Source organism: Motacilla alba, chromosome 5 (genome assembly GCF_015832195.1).
Source record: "Motacilla alba alba isolate MOTALB_02 chromosome 5, Motacilla_alba_V1.0_pri, whole genome shotgun sequence".
Taxonomy (NCBI): domain Eukaryota; kingdom Metazoa; phylum Chordata; class Aves; order Passeriformes; family Motacillidae; genus Motacilla; species Motacilla alba.
In genome coordinates this window covers 46091083-46108625 of record NC_052020.1, presented here as the reverse complement: position 1 = coordinate 46108625, position 17543 = coordinate 46091083, and the positions used below count along the sequence as shown (strand labels likewise).

The window sequence follows — 17543 nt, the reverse complement described above, 5'->3', positions numbered from 1 at the left end:
GGACTATGTAGGTGTAGAGTTCCTTTCATCTCCCTTTTGAAAATCTGATTTCAGCCCTAAAGCCACTTGGATATATTTGGACTTCAAATACTTTCCAATCCATTTGCACAAAACACCAGAAGTGAATAAATGGACTGAGCCCAATTTAGAAGAAAGGGAAATTCAGTCTGAAGAGTAAAAGTGATTTGCCTGGGAGAGTCAACATGTCAGAGCTGGGAATGAGAACTTGGGAGTTCCTGGCTGGGGCTCTGGCCTTTGTTTCTTTCTTCCCCTGACTGGGGAAATAAGGAAATGATTAGTGGCAGCCTCCCTCGGCCTAGTGCCTTTGCATGTGTGTTCCCCTCAGTCAGCCATGCCTCCATGTGCAGCTCTGAAGTTCGTCTTTCTCACTTGAGCACAGCTCTGCAGAACACAGTGACTGGTCAATTCACGAGAGCAAGGGGGAAAGTACACAATCACAATTTCTGCTTTCAACCAGTATTTGACAGACTGCCTGGCTTCCCGTGTATCTGGGAGAGGGCTGGGCCTTCCAGTGTGTCTGACCCAGGCTGGGATGTGCTCTTGTAGTCTTGCTGGAATGACTTGGAAGTAACTGACTAGAGGCTAAAAAACATGAAACAGACAGGGCTGGCTGCAGGAGTTCTGCTGGAACCCATGTGGCCCTGGGAACGTGAAGCTTGTTCTCCAAAAGAGGAAAAAAAAAAATAAATAAAACTACTGCCAAGTCTTTCCTTTTAAATTACAGTTGCAGCTTTGTTGTCAGAATATCTCTGACGTAAAACAGAAATGAAAACATGGCCAACTGGTGACAGGTATTAGAAAAGAAAAATAAATAATTAAAAGCCATACATTGTGTTCAGCAGCAGCTTTGGTTTCCTTAGGAAGAAAGTGTTTAATGAAGAACTTGTTGTATAGCATTTTGTCAGGTTGCTAGAGAGCTCTAGGGAGCTGGAGAGTGCCAGCTGGAGAGTGCCAGAGGTAATGGGCAGGTAGTCTGGGTGGCCACCTGCCTGCAGGATTGCTCTTTTGGCAGTAGAGCCAAAGACACTAAACTTTGGTTTTTCTTTTACCACTGCAGACATGGACGAATGCAGCTTCTCAGAGTTCCTCTGCCAGCACGAATGTGTGAACGGGCCTGGTTCTTACTACTGTACCTGTCCTTCGGGCTATAATTTGCTTGACGACAGTAGGAGCTGCCAAGGTAACATTTCTGCACTGATTAAAACCCATGGAAAGTAGATCTTGTGTCTAGAAAGAGGTTTTCAAGAATTGAGATGCTTGGTCTTGGCATTGCGCGGTGAAATATTCAAAGGGGCCAATTATGTAATTCTGGTAAGATGTCAGCACGTGAATATTCCTGCTGAGGTGAATTGGTGTGTTGTTTTAAGTAAGACTTTATTGGCTACGAAACAGCTACACAGGAAAGACCTCAAATGCTCTCCCCTCTGCTGTACATCTCTACTTTTCCCATTCTCTAAGGTCGGATAGTTTGAGCAGCCAATTCCTTTCCTTTTTTTTTTTTTCAGCATTTAGTGTGTGGGAGCACTCTAATTAGCAGAAGTGAATGGAGTTAAAACTGATCTTAAAAGAGGAGACAATTATAAAAAGGCTACCTCTCACAGTGCAAGAGTTTTATGATTTTTGGGGTAATTCTTTAAGATGGAAACCAGTTTATAGGAGTGGTATCTTGTACATATTTCCCCACTTCAGCCATTCTCTCATTCCTTGTGTTTTAGATATCAATGAATGTGAAATCAGAAACTTCACCTGCACTTCACAGCAAACATGTTTCAATATCCCAGGAGAATATAAATGTTTAGACCCAGTACGATGCGAGGAGCCTTATCTCCAGATTAATGAGAAGTGAGTAACATGCCCACAGCCACAAAAGCAAATTCTGTCTGTGAAAGTTGTATCTAAGATAAACCAAAGAAGCTGCAATTTTACACTACAGCCATGAAGTCTGTCTAAACAGCTATACATACATACTGTTGCTAAATTTACCACTGATAAGCTTTATAAAAATAATAAATTGCAATTGCTTACCAGGTCACCAGGCATGATATGATATGGTATGATATGATATGATATGATATATCATACACAGATGTATGTGAAGTTAGACTGGGAAAAAAAGCTATCAGTTGACAAAACAGCAAGGCTTGTGATGTAATAAGACACATTTACTTACATTACTGACTTCATCTATGCTCAAATGCAGCCTGTTTATTAGTAGGAATATTTCCTGTAAATGGTAACTATACCTGGAAAGTACTTTGAAATATTAGTTAGAGCAGGATACAAATAGTTTCTTATTACTTAAAGGTTAAAAGTTCTGAATAGTTCACAGACTGATCCACCTTGCCCTGAAATTGGGTATGTCTGGATGGGGCTGTTAGTACTATTACTGTCTCAGCTGGGAATCATTTGAGCAAGTAAACAATAAACCCTACATTTCTTAAAATAGCCTGTTTCTTCTACATTTGTATGTATTTGCTGGGGCTCAAAATATTTCAGTTCCAGACAGATCTCAATATACTGCCATCCACATTATTTCATCCACAGTGTTTGCATTAAACCCAATAACCTGGATTTGCCTAGTAGCCTAATATATTTTATAGAAAGTCAAGAGATTAGTAATTCACTTCTTTCCTTTAGAATTTATGAGTGTATTTGCATTGTTTTCTGAACTAAGGCAGCTGAAGAGTGGACACATAGTGTCTGTCTAGTTCTGAGTTTTCCTACCTTGTTGATAGAGTCTAGACTGGAATTTGAAATAACTGAATCCTCTGTATCTAAATTCCCCAGAGCCCAGCTACAGAGTCTTTGCAGAGCAACTTGCATCAGAACACGGTCTCTGAGCTTTGTGTTTGGTGGCTTTGGCTCATGTCTAGATGGGACTGCACTTAATTAGTGACAGATGTCTAGAAGTGGTCAGTATAAAAGCCAAGTGAATTCCTTGCATCTGTGTTTTCTGTGGAAGGAACTGGGTGTTCATAATGCCAGGAGCCTCTTGATGGGGGACATGAAATTTATGTCAGCAGTGGAGGTTATAGAAAAAATAGTCAAAAAGACCCTTGCCCAACGAATTCCCCCAACATGGCTTTTATAAAGGAATATCCTGCTTTACAACCTCCTTAGAGTTCTCTAAAGAAATCAGCAGCAGGTGGTTAGGGCACAGGGACTGATGCAGTCTGTTTGCATTTCCAAAGGCTTCTGAAAAGACCCTCACATAGTTATTATGGAAATTAAGCAGTCATAAGTAAAGAGAAAAGTCCCTGGAACAGAAGAATAAGAAGCTGAAAGATAAAAATTAAACAGAGGAGAGTATTAAATTGTCAACTTTCATGCTGGATTTCTGCAGAGGCCTGAGCTGGACGTACGTGGTCCATCATAAACAACCTGGGGAAAAGAATAAACCGTGAGATGGGCAAAGTCTGCAACAATGCCTGAAGACAGCAGATAAAAGAGTGGGCAGAAAAATACTACAGAATAAGCCTCAATGACTGTGCAATAAAAATGGCAGATGAAATTCAGTGTAGATGATTTTAAAGTAAAAAGAAAATCCCAAATTCACAAATTAAATAAGGACCACTGATCTGATCATAATCCATACAAACTGAGATTTGAGGGTTCCTGTTCCATGATCTGCAGTACTTACTGGAGGTCAGAAAAGCAATCTGAATTCCAAATGTTAATAGATAGAGAATGTCCTTGGAGCACATGCTACTGTGTACCACATCTTTTAGACTCTGCAGTTCCTTCCTTCCTCTCCTGTCTGGAGAAATATAACTGGATGAAGGTTCATAAGAAGCAATGAGGATGATCAAAAGTATGGAATAGCTTCCTTGGGAATAACAGCCAAATTAGAGCAGTTCATCCATGAACAGGGTCAAATATGAAGCCCTGAGATAGGTGAGGAGGATGAGCAGGGATTGACAGGCTGCTCTCCTTTCAGGTGAACAGCTGGGAGCACTTGATAAAGTCAGAAAGAGGCCATGCAAAGAGAGATGAAGGAGGCTATGGGGCTCCTGGCCAGGCTTCTGTGGGGCTCCTGTGGGGCCTGTGGATGCCAAACATTCATGTGGGAAGCTGGAAAAGCTGATGGATAAGAAATGCATTAATAGCTGACAAACAGAAAGAAAATATTTCTGTTTCAAGGATTCCCTGAGTCACAAGCAATTGGAGACTGTTGGTGGAAGTGTCGTATGCTTGTTGTATCCTCTTCTTCCTTAAGGCTCTGCATTTGATGTTAGAGCTTTGGTTTGATCCAGGATGTCTACTGTATGTTTTCATGTAGTGTACAAAATATAATGAAACAAAAATCACTACTGTTAACGTAGTACTATCAGTGAAATTATTCTGGGGACAGTTCAGTTTAAATTACTATCAGAACAAACATGTACAGAGTATTCTACACCTGCAGGGCTGCTTCAAAAAAAGTTCATATTTTTGAGTGATCTCAGCAGAATGCCAAGGTATTTTGGCCAAGAAGACAAGAAAAAGGAGGCAGGATACAAGCCAGAACAGCAACACAGGAAATGCTAAAAGTGAGAAAATGCATTAAAGTTTCATTGATTCTTTTAGCTGGTCAACAACATTATTTGTTTATTTATTTCTATAAAGAATCAAATATTACAGCAATTTGTAACCCCTGCTGACAATTCTATCTCTGACAATCCTATCTCTGACAACCAGCCGCTGCATGTGTCCAGCTGAAAACCCTGGGTGCAGAGATCAGCCGTTCACCATCCTGTACAGAGTGATGGACATGGTGTCTGGGAGGTCTGTGCCTTCGGATATTTTTCAGATGCAAGCAACAACTCGCTACCCTGGAGCCTATTACATCTTCCAAATCAAATCAGGGAACGAGGGCAGGGAATTCTACATGCGGGTAAGTCCAGCGCTCCCTGGGGGAAAACATGGAGCATCTTGTCATTAGCTGAATGTCCTGATGGCACAACTGAGCTTCTCGTGACTATCACTTAAACCTTCAGCATGAGGCATTTTTTTTTACACACAGATGTGCAGAGCAGTGGGCTGATCTGAGGAACTGCTGGATCTCTCAGGAGAGTAACCTACCCAAAGCAAACATGCCTCTCCTGTAAGACAGGAGGTTTAGGAAAGCCCAGAGCTGTACCCATGTCTAAGAACAGCTCAGGTTTCCCATGCTCAAGAGAAACTATTGTGCCAAACTGTTTTTTATTTGATGGGCAATGAATAACTGTCACTAAAAGACTCAATGTTTCTTGTCTGTTTTATTAAACCTTTTCATTGGAAATTGAAAAATGTGAAAACCAAAAAAGTAAGCAAAAAACCTACCCCTTCATGCCAACAATTTACTTTACGGGTTCTTTGCTTTTATTTGTTATGATTTTTTTCCACTGAGAACACACATTTTTTGTAGACACTGTTAGAGAAAATGTAATTACCTGAGGTTTTTTCATTTGTTTTTCTCAGAAGATGTCTGTGTTCCCCAGTCATCTTTGCCACACCACCAACATGCAGAGATTGCAGGGGTGTCTGCAGAGAATGGGGCACATCCACAAGGGACAGTGATTCTCGGGAGATTGATTTTTCAGCCCCAGGCAAAAACTGGCTCTGACATCACATTAAGTCCTGTTCTGTGCCTACTGAAGGTTCCCATCCCTCATGGACATGGGTAGCGGGATAGATTTCAGGACATATTTCTCAAAAGAACCTCAGATTGCCACGTAAGAAAATGAAAATGTTTTAAAATCCTGAATTGACAAGCAGTCCCGTTACAATCATTAACATCTCACAAGAGCTTTCCTGTTGCAAAGTCACCACTGATCCCACTGACCTTTTCCCCCCATCTGGGCCAATCTAGCCGGTGCTGAGGCCCCAGCACCCACCCCCATTGCCCAAGCCTGCTGTTCCAGTGATTCACCACGCAGCCATTCCCTGGGCAGTGGGAGGGCCTGGCCAGCTGGGAGGGACACTGTGCCCTTGCTGAGGCACCAGGACCCAGTCTGGCATGGACCAGGCAACATGCTTAGCACCTTCTCATGGCTGTGTCAGCCTTCTCTGATCAAAGGCAACAAACACCTAGTTTTGAGGTAGACCTGGACAGGTAAAGCAGGACCCACTGTGCCTATGTAAGCTCCTGATGGAAAACAAACTGCTGTTGGTTTTAGTATCAGCAGCTCTGATTTATTTTTAAATGCACATAATCCACTGTTCTGGTCAGATATTGCAAAGGTCTGCTTCCATTTAATAAAGGACTTGTTTTCTGACGTGCCATTGCATATTCAAAGCTCTCTTTAGAGCGCAAGGTTTGTACCATTAACATACACAATGTACCACAAACCCAGACCCCATTCACATGGGAACACCTGTTCTCAAGGTTCTTTAACACAAGCCCTTCTGGGTCTCTGCTGCTTCATGATAACTTTACGTCAAACTAAAGAGTACTTCAAACAAACAAACAAACAAGCAAAAATGTGCCATTACTTGTTTATACCCTAAATCCATGTTTTCACCTTTTTTCTTCTTTGGGCAATAGCAAGTGTCTATGTTCAATAGCTCCTTTAATGTGCGGGGCTCCCAAAGGCTTTACAAACTGTAGAAGGTGATAGTTCACACTGGAAAGAAGCCAAATGCTGAAATGAAACTCTGTCCCATCAGTTGCAGTGGTTTCAAACAATGAAACAGAAAACACCTGTTTTTGGCTGCTTGAAGACTAGTGAGACAGTAGTTTTGAAGAACTAGTTTTGGCAATCTCACCTGCTTTCTCTTGTTTCATGCACAGCAAACGGGACCAATCAGTGCTACTCTGGTGATGACCCGGCCCGTGAAAGGGCCCCGCACCATCGAGCTGGACTTGGAAATGATCACTGTTAACACCGTCATCAACTTCAGAGGGAGCTCTGTCATCCGGCTGAGGATATTTGTATCACAGTACTCCTTCTAAACCGCCAGTTTGTGCCCTGGAAACATTAAGCCAGAAGAGACAGTTCCTCCTCTGCAGAGCTCTCTCCTCAAAAGCCAGTACCTATAGCAGCTCCAGACCAAATCACCATTTCCACAGAGCCGCTGACCTATGCCTGTCTAGAGGCCTCTTCATGCACAGTCCCAGCCAGGATGCAAACATCTGAAGATCCCATATGATTATCTGTGTGGTCATGTATTTTAAGGACTCTTCTTCTCACTGTAAACACGTCTAGGGCATGAGTCTATGTGAAAGACTGTGAACCTTTGTAGCTCCAAGGCTGCTTAGCAGAAAGCACCAAAAAACTGAGGAAAAAGCTGGCTTTTGCAATCTTGCCTTTTTAAAATTTTTCTTCATTATAAATGAAAAGCAGGCAAACAAGCAGAAACAGAAACAAAAAACCCACCTATTGAAACAAGGGACCTCAGGAGTCCCAATTTGCATTCTCAATTATCTCTGGAATTATCAGTCAGGCACTTTGTTTCAATTCACCCTGCATTTGTCTTAGTTTCACCTGGTCTTTTTCATTCTATTTTATAGTTAAAATTAATTGTAAATTCATTCCAAAAAAACGTGTTGTACTATGTAATCTTTTGCTTTCTGACAAAGTGTCACATGTTTGGGTTCCTTTCTGTATTAAATCTTTCTATATAACAGAGTTCATAGAAACCTATCACTGGATGGTGTGTTTTACAACATTTAGGATTTTATGCTTATTTACACTCAAGATCTTTGACACAGGCTTCCACTGCCAGAATAGTGTCCAGCATAAGTAGGGACTTTAGAGCAGATAAGAACCAGAATTTTATTTTTCCCTGTTTTCCTCAGTGTGATAGTTGCAAACAGTGTGTAATGGCTACAAGGTAGTAATACTAACTCTGTAGGTATGGATGTAATTAATCTCCTGTTCAACGACCACTCAGGTCAGACCTGAAAATATTCAGAAAATATTAATTGGGTTGGGTTTTTTTCCACTTGCAATCTCTCTCCTACACTTCTGACATGGGGGGAAATAGCTGAAAAGGACTAGGAGCAGTCCTACTTATGCTTCTACCACAAAGCAGTCCAGCCTATACCAGTACCCCAATCTCAAATAGTGGGATCCCACAGTTTTCATGGGCATTGTCTTCTCAGGTATAACTGCTGTAACCAAAAAAAAAGATTCTTCTAAAATCTAATCTGAATCTCCATTGTAATCTGTTGCTTTTTAGCCTACTTCCAGTAGAAATTGAGAACAGTTTATCTTCCCCTTTGCAGCAGTCTAACGTGTCTGAAGACTGTTGTCATGTCCCCCCTCAGACTGTTCTTCTCTAGTCTAAACAAACCCAATTCTTTTGGTCTTTCCTCATACATCACATTTTCTGGACCTTTGATCATTCTTGTTGCTCTCATCTGGATTCTCTCCAGTTGGTTCACATCTTTTTTGAAGCACAGCGCCCAAAACTGTGAAAAGTATTCCAGCTAAGGCCTTTCAGTGCTAAGCTAAATCTATACATATGTTTAATAGTTTGAAAAAAAATTGAAAATTGTATAGTTGGAAGGTATAATGCTTGTTGAAGCCACTGGCACTTTGGTCTTTTATTTTAATAGGGATGAGGGTTTATATGCCTTGTTCTTAAATCTGTTTGAAACAAGCTCTTTTACTTTGTTTTTCCTTACTGGCTTTTTGGCTCTCTAGCATTACTAGGACAGGAAGGATAACCTTTGCTTGTCTTTTGAGAACTGGAAGTGCTCAGTGCTACTTGGGAGAGGTTTACAAAGATTATAATGTGAGCAACTAGGAGCAGAGTAGCAATGTGAGGTCTTCATTAAAGTGGAGTATTAAATGGGAGAATACAGACTTGGAAAGTTATTACAACACAGACTGCATGATACAATCAGAAACCTGCCTCTTGTTCCTAGTAAGATTTGTGAATTAGTAGAAACTCTGCTCTTTTTCCTTGTACTCAGCTTGAAGGAAGCCCTGATGCTCTCAGCAATGAAACACTGAGTTTAGCAGCTTCCGTTGCTTAATGGTTTAAAGGTTTTCTCTCTGCTGCTACAACATCCCAGGATGCTGTGGCTCAGAGCTCTGTCCTTTATTGTAAAAACAAAAAGGCTGGAGACTGACTCCAGGGTTTAGTGAGCCAAGCTGAAGGCAGAAAGCCAATGAGTTTTATGAGCAGCTGACTTGGAGGAGATAAATGCAGAGGAAATGGGCAGAGAAATATCAAAACCAAGAATTTGTTTCCTGAGTGTATCATGGCTCATCAAGTACCACAGTCTTGGAGGGAAAAATAGAGATGATTGGGAAGGAAGAATGATAATTTATAACTATGGGACTAAAAGTGCTCCTGCTCCAGATGATGGAAATAAAACATGGGAAGCATGCAGGCTCTGGTGGACCGGATAGCAGCCGTGGGGCAGGCAGGGTCTTGCACTGAAAATGTCCAACCCTTAAAATGCTGACAGCTTTCCCAGTGCTTAAAATCCCCTCTTCCCCCTTTTTTGGGACCTTGTATGGCTTCTTCATGTCCAGTTGAGAAGTCCTCTTTTCCTGCCACCACATCACCTCCTGGAGTGGAAGCACACCCAGTAGGACATCAGACAGTTTGTCACTTCTGGCCTGTTCTCCCATGGCCCCCACATACCAACCTGATTTAACCCTAATTTAGAAACATCAAAACCCAGAGGAATTCCATAACAAAACACCTTGTTAAAAGAGTAAAGCTTGAGTGCTTGGTTTTAGCAGGGTCCAGCAAATACTCATAAAACAATATTACACTTTCTATATAAACATTCTGCGCCTTAAAAAAAAAGTGAAAAGTCTGGAAACAAAGGAATTCAGCCACTTCTCAACCGCCATAACATCTTTCATCACTCACTATCACTCCAGCCAACTTAAACTTTGCCAAAATATATGCCAATCTCAAAATAATAAATTACTAGCAGTTTATAACATCTAAACTCTCCATTTCCTAGTCAGGGGTCTGTTTTCAATAGACCATTGCAGACTCAAATATTACAGCAATTCTCACCAAATAAAAAAAGCAGACTACGCATGTCAGGTTTTTACAGCATGAAAGCTAAAAATGTAAACATGCAACTGTTTCATATATTCATGTTGTTCTTTGAGGCCAGGACTCCTCAAAAGCAGACAGAATTCCAGGTCTGCTCAGAAAATGATTCTTTAATCCACTGCTGATGATTTTCTAACATGAAGAGTTTTGCCATATGGTTAATGGCCAGTATTGTGACCAGCACCAAGGGAGAGCACAGACTCTGATCTGGGTGTGTGGGGCTTCCCTCTGGCTCTGCTTGCTCAGGCTGGCAGAGCTGTTCCCTTGTCAAGCAGGGAAGGGACAGCTCTTTGCCCCTCCTGCCTGTCAGCTGTCATGTCTGTTTGAACATAGGTTCTCAGCAGAAAAACTGCCCTCCACTGTGTGTTTGTACAGCACCTATTGCCAATGCAATAACTGGAATAAAGGTAAAAGAAAGCAGATATGGCAGTAATCTTTGATATAGATCACAATAATTGAGAAGGAGAAGTTATATTGATAAATGAAAAAATTGGTTCATGCTAGTTGGGTTAGGTGCCAGAGGGAGTAGAATGAATCCTATCATCTGCTTATTTGACTTTGAGATGTTTTTAGGGAATTGACCTTTTTGACTTTTAGACAACAAAATGTTATTTCACCCATGAGTTTCCTGAATCCCACAGAATCACCTTTCAACTGGTGATTTTCACTGACTACAATAAACTTGTTTAAAAAATTCAACTTCTTTTGAGAACCTGGTCACCCACCATCACTGAGTATAGTGTCCAGGGCCATTCATACAAGCTCTCTCCTCTTCAGCTGAAGTCCTGTATTCATATTTACTTTTTTTTTTTTTTGACTTAGTCTTCAGAAGAGCCAACATTTATTGTCTCACAAACATGGTATCAGCATCAGCAGAACTTTTATAATAATTTTTCTCTGTCTAGAGCTGGCAGAACAGTACAATCAGTAGAATTTGTGGTCATGCAAGTTCTCCAGTCTGGCTTATTCACAGAATATGCTACTGAAATCTTCACAGCATGTAGCTGTATTATAGCACAAGGGAAATAACATAATGTAAAGATGTTTTAAAAAAAGGAATAAAAGTATGCTCTAATTTTATTCAATCCTGACAGGCATTATTGTCAAAATACATCTCTATCCTCTATGGACAAACCCCTCAGATGGTGTTAATCTGCATGACTGATGCTTTTCAATGAAAAGACAACAAGCATCCTTAGACTCTTCCCTGTGTTCGTGTAAAGCACTGCACATGTATCTGTATACAGGAGCATTTACAGCAGCTGCAGAAGTGGTGGTGTCGCTCTGCATTTGGAAGTCAAAGAGCTGTAAAGCAACATGGCACAAGCAAATTCTGTTTCCTCATCCGACACAAGTCCAGACAAGTGTTTTACACCCATTACATTTTGTTGTTGTAAGGCTTTGAACCAATTTTGAATAGCTCAACCCCAAAGCAGGTGCCATGTATGAAGACTGAGCATGATGGCCATAACTAGACTTTTGGAGACTCTGCAGAAAGTCTGCCTCAGAAACATGACCACGTGCCAAAGGGTCAGTGCCACAGGGAGTGTAATGGTCCAAAGGCATTTGTATGGGGATGTCAGTGACAGCTGACTGCTCCCTGCACCTGCCCCTTTCCTCTCCTGTGTCAGTGCAGAGTGTAATTGAAGTTTTTAACTGTGCACATCAGCTGTGGAAATCTCACCTATTCCCATTCTTAGCTCAAACTTCTGAGATCCCTCTAGTGGTTTGCAAACTGATCCCCCTGGGTAATTCAACAAATACTGGTGAAGCCACACGAGGGAGAGTTTGGGTACAGCTTTTACACCAGGAAGTAAATAACGATGCAGTAACCTCATTGTAAGAATCAAGGAATGCATCTGAATAGTGGAGGGATCTGTAGAAAATACTACAGCAATTAATCACTCCTGAAATATTTAATCTCTTCCAATTCCCTTTCCCATATTCCTGAGGTCACTCTTTTTCCCTTTCTGGTTTGTCCTGGACAAATGATCTCATTATGCTCATGCACTGCAAGCACATGCTGAGTGAACTCCACTTCTTCTCTGGCATTTAACACTTGCTTTTTGGAGATCAGTTGTAGGATATTTGTCTTTTCTAGGGCCTGACTGACCTCAATTACTCTTCTCATATCCAGGGAAGATCCATTATTTTCCCACCATGTTATTCTGCAGCCACCACCTGTTCAAGCTTTTCATGTGTTTCACTGGAGATGCAGGCACTGCCGTGCTCTAAGCATTCTTATGTGGCCGCATTTCTCTTCACACAGAAAAGCAGGGCACAACTTCCCAAGGATATTTTCTGGGAATAGCAGTGAGGAACCTCAGAGAAAGAAGAAACAATTCTTATCTCATTTGCTGCACCTGTGTTTGGGCAAAAGTAGAATGCAAGATGGAGATTGTTTACCAAAAGTGATGGTGGTTTGTTTCCTTGGCCCATCAGGGCCGAGCGCGTGTGCAGACTGTTGGTCAGTAAACAGTCACGAGATTCTGGTTAGCTGAGTGGAGTTGAGTGCTTGTGCAGATTGAGTTTAGATGTAGTGTAATATAGTATAGAATAATATAGTATAATAAAGTAATTAATTAGCCTTCTGATATCAATGGAGTCAGATGCATCTTTTCTCCCTTCGTCGGCGGTTGCTTGCATTTACAATACTCTTACAGCAAAGTAGTAGCTGGGAATGGCTGACGGGATTGCCCAGCCTGCTGGTAGAGCCTGCCTTTATGAAGAGGATTTTAAAAACCCCACAACTCCTCAGTTTTGAAGGTGAAAGATGCTCTTCTAAGTATGGATTTTCTTTGGAAATAGCATCTGTTATTGCATTGGCTTGATAGACTCAAGGCTTTTTAAGAAGTCTGATAAGGACATGCTTATTCAATACACCCTTAGGCTTTGCAAACCTTGGATGATTTTTTTGCAATTTGCAAACAGAGCATGTGGCCCAAGTCAGAGAGAGTTCAATGTGATCATCACTGTGCTGAAGTCAGTGATCACTAAACACCTCACCTCAGGTCTGGATTTAGCCCGGTTTTAATTTAAGTCTCAAATCTCAGTGTCAGTGGTATAAATGTAGATATGTATTATTTTTAGAGCTGAAAGCTTCTTTCCTGTAAATAAATAATAGCATGATTGCAGTATGTCTTTCTTTGTGGGCACTATCTTTGGGTTCTTTGCGATTTCCTGAGATAACCTTTAACCTTCAAAATTTCTTCTGGTATTTCAAGACATTCATTGATCCATTTCCATGAATGATTCCTCACTCCTGCTCTTCAAAGGCCAGCCCAGGCATTAGATTCTGTTTTGTTCAAACATGAAGCTACACCCAAGCCTCTGCATAGCCACACCATTGATAGGAATTGTTCCTCTCTGTAACCTATGAGGGATTATGTTGACTTCCTTGAGATCCTGCAGTGCTCTGTGCATGTGTTTGTCCAGACTGGGACCTTAGTCTGGAGATTGTTCATCAGCAACTTTCTGCACATGTTCTCCAACCAACATGTGAAACCATAGCTGCAAAGGTTAGCTTTTGACAAAAATCTTCAAAGCATGGTGTTTCTTGGCTGCCTACACATAATGCAAACACAATTCAAAAATCCAGGACCAGAGTTGCCCAGTCTTCATGAGAAACTCCTGGTTTCCAGAAACATTTTGGTCAGTAAACTTGCTTTGTAGATTATGTGAAATGCAAACAAAAAGGAAGAAGGCCTGCCAAGCTGACACAGATTTGTTATTAAAATCGGTATCCCCAAGTATACAGGAATATAATTAATCATTTAAAAATATTCCTTTGGACCCTGACATCTGATGCCATTCAAGTAGAGCAGGGGGACAGAAAAACTGACTGCTTCCAAAACAACAGCAGCTGCTCAACAGAGATCCCTGGGCTCCTACAGTGACCAGAAACACCTGCTAGCCCAAGTCTACACACCAGGTCAGTGAGGCACAAACAAAGCTCATAGAGACACAGAGGTGAAGAGAGGTAATTTCACTGACTTCTGAATGATATCGAGTGCAGATTTACATCATAATGTCTACACAATTTCTCAGTGCATTTATACATCTGTATTAATGCAAAATTTAAAATTACCAAAATTAAAAGGACTGAGCTGTTACCTACCACACACATAATACATGCAGGAAGCTTTAGTGTATCCCTGTGCCTTTCCTCAGGGTTGTGCTCTCTTGTAATTACCAAGCCTGATTTGGTGCAAGTGGTGTGAGTGACAGCATTTGGTTCACAGCAGTGTAGTCATACCCATGGATGCAAGAGAATTACAGAGGGATAAAATTTCAATTGAACCAGAAAGTTAATAAAAAAGAGCTTGCTGATTAGTTAACCTTTAGTCCTTTGGTTATGATGTCATTGACATGGACAAAAATATTCAGCTAGAAACACAAAATATTAAAAGGGAGATTATCTCCTTAGAAACATAAGTACCCATGTAGCCTATAAATAGCTCTGAAATTAAGACATCCCAGACAACATCTGTAAAAGGAAGAATTCACTCCTTGACCTTGTCTCCCACAGCAGGATTAAGCATAGTTGATCCATATCAGGATACAGACACAATGGCTGTTTGATGGTGGAGCCAAGAAAGAGGCAGGCACGGCAGAGGCAAGGGGGAGCCACACTAAGATAATGTAAAAGTCCTACAGAATGCTCTGGTGTGCAGGATCTCTGAGACAGATCTCTCTTGCTGTATGAAGCATTTTAGCTCTGCTTGGGAAATACGAACAATCACTTCAATAAAAAGGGGTGGCAGGGCGTGGGGGAGGATGGTAGCATTCATGTGTTTGAATGCAGAATCAGTTGACAAAAAAATGATGCCCTGGCCAATCTGCCACCTAATGAGATGCACTGAATACCAGAAACCTCTAAGTACAATTCTAGGTATAGCACATTTCATATCAGCTTATCCCAAGAGTTTCTCCTGCAGCCAGTAGAGATGGAAGGAGGAGAACTCACTGCCCAGCTCAAAGGATGCTCCTTAATTTTGCTGCTGAAACAGCCATTTCCCTAACTCTTACTTGCAGCCTGTCTGGATCAATAAGCTTGTTATAGTTTGAAGTCTTCTTTTCTTTCTTTTTTTTTTAAGAATAATTTTGTACTGTAATTTTAAAAGTATAGCTTCAATGTCCCTCACCCTGTCCCTTTAGCCTATAACCATTACTTCATTTCTAGAAGAAAATGAGTTTTTTAGGCTTGTATTGTTCTACAGCTCATGAACAATTTGCATCGAATACAACAGTAGGGACTATTTTAAAGGGTTTTTTAAAATAAATATGTTGTTAACAAAAATTATAATTGAATTCTAGTTTATTTTGATCATTAACTAGTTTAGTACTGTTCATACAAGATCTCTGCAAGTATGCATGGCAGAATTATGTAGCCTGTTTGGAAAGCAAGGTGAATGAGGACCAGTGATACTGGTACACCTACTGGTCATAAACACTAGTATCATACAGGCAATAGTAGAGAAAACTCCAAAGCAAAATACAACGAATTTTCTAGGGGCTAATTTTTTTTCACACTATTTATTTTGTACACTTGTCCATAACTGGAGGTACTTGTGTTTATTTTACCTTCATTTCCTGGTGGGTTTATGCGTGATAAGGCTCAAATTAACATTTTGTGTAATACTACTTTATCTGTACTAGGAGCTTGACGTATCTGAGGCATTTCTTCCCCCTGCAATTTCACTGAAGGATGGAGAAGGTCACTGCTTCTGAGGGTAGGGATGGCTCCCGTGCTCAGTTCCCCCTCAAGCACCAGCCATGCTTTATCCACCTCATTTGGAGGGTGTATGGGAGGGTGTACAGGCTGCATGCCTTGGAAGTATTCCCAGAGAATCTCAGGAGATGAGCTCTCCTCCATACCCAGGGGTATGACATGGTGCCATACCCCTCTCCCAGCTGTCCTGGGTCTTTGGAGCCATTGAAGGCAGGGGTTTGTACAGTGACTGTGAAGCTACGGCCAGAATTTGGCTTACAAGTAGTGTTAATGTAATTTAGACTGAACTGGTTTCCTCGTATATAAATCATTAACCAGCGGCTAGCTCTCACTCCCGCCTGCACTACATTTCTTATGACTCCAGCACAACAAAGGCTTTTCCACCCACATGATACTCAATGACCCATGCCTAATGAGGTTTGACTTTGTTGCTTGGGTTTGTGCTTTGCAGGTGAAATGTTCTTATTTCAGCAATTTGCAAGGACAGCCAAAACTGGCTCTGGTTTGCACTGTGGAAAGTGAAGGAACTTATGTCACACAGTTGCTCTCTCACATTCTTATCACTCGAATAACCCGGTGCAAAGTGAGGTAGGTAATACGCCATCGACTGGGCTTGTGATGATTTACAGGGTGCTCTGGAAGCTGATACGCACTCAAAGGAAGCGCCGCCGCTCATTTCCAGCATCACGAGAGCGTCATTTCCCTTCGCTACCCTGCAAGCACATTAACTCTGAATCACATGCTCGAGAGAAACTACACTGCAATGAGCACACATGCAAACTCAAAGAGGAGAGGGCAAGTGCAGGAATGCTAAGCTACAAGATTTCCTTCAAGAGAAGAAAACAACTCTCTAGAACTACTCAAAGAAAATGAGAAAGTAGGTGTGACCCTTGATCAAACACTTACGGTTCTACAGTCCACTCTGGTTGAAGTGGCCTGATGAGTGAAGGTAACAAGGGGCTGGTTTTCCACTGAATGTGGTAGAGAATGGACACTTCACAAAACACAGCTGCTCTGACTTTGCTGTTGACATACAGCTGAAGTAGCCCAATACAGGTTTTCCACACCCGAGTTACTTTATCCTTCTTTCTCTAGTTGTTTAGAATTTGCATTTTAGGTTGTTATTAAACACGCTACCATGTCTGTCTGACATGGGGTTGCACAGGGACTGAATAGTGTGATGCCCTCCCCTTTGTTGCTCTTTTCACTACGCAAGACCAATCTGTTCTGACAGTGTCCTCCCAGCCAAGGGAGTAGAGCTCTGTGGATAGGGAAATTGTCTCTCCAAAGCTGACTCACAAATGTGGACAAACCTGAAATAAGTTGTACTTAATCTTCTGTCAGTGCTATCCAGCCAGCTGGTGAAGGACACTGAACTGCTGGAGAGATGGGGTTTTGCTGGGCTATAAAACTGACACCCTGCAGGGCTTTAACCTCCTGTTGCACTTCCTTAAGGGCAAGCTCTGAATTGTATTTCCTTGAGAAGTCCCATGGGCTGTATTCTGTGTACCAGAACTCCTGCTTTCTCCTCCCTCTCTGTTTTTGGTGGCACCAGTTCCTCCTCAGGCCTGCAAGTACTGCTGAATGTTGTTAACCTGTCCTGGGTGTCAGCCTGCACATAACCAAATCAGTGATGGAAAAAATGAGCCTACGTGTTTTTTTCCAGGAAGTCAGACAGCAGTTCCATGTCCCATACAGGTGAACACTTTCTCACGCCAGTTACTCATTAGGACAGCAAGTGTGATCTCAGCTCTTTCACAATGATGTTTATGGTCTGTGCCACTGTTTGTAAGGGCTGTTC

The 17543-nt window shown here is 41.6% G+C and overlaps 1 protein-coding gene across 3 annotated transcripts in view; it reads left to right on the top strand.

Annotated features, from left to right (window-relative positions):
* The window catches only part of FBLN5 (fibulin 5), a 61895-nt gene extending 48753 nt beyond the window's left edge, over positions 1-13142 (top strand). For all 3 annotated transcript variants that reach the window (XM_038139887.1, XM_038139885.1, XM_038139888.1), the window contains 4 exons: positions 1079-1201; positions 1737-1863; positions 4699-4894; positions 6773-13142. In XM_038139887.1, coding sequence (XP_037995815.1) covers positions 1079-1201; positions 1737-1863; positions 4699-4894; positions 6773-6934 — 608 coding nt within the window. In that variant the 3' untranslated portion in view covers positions 6935-13142. The remainder of the gene's footprint in view (positions 1-1078; positions 1202-1736; positions 1864-4698; positions 4895-6772) is intronic.
* Positions 13143-17543: the final 4401 nt, after the last annotated feature.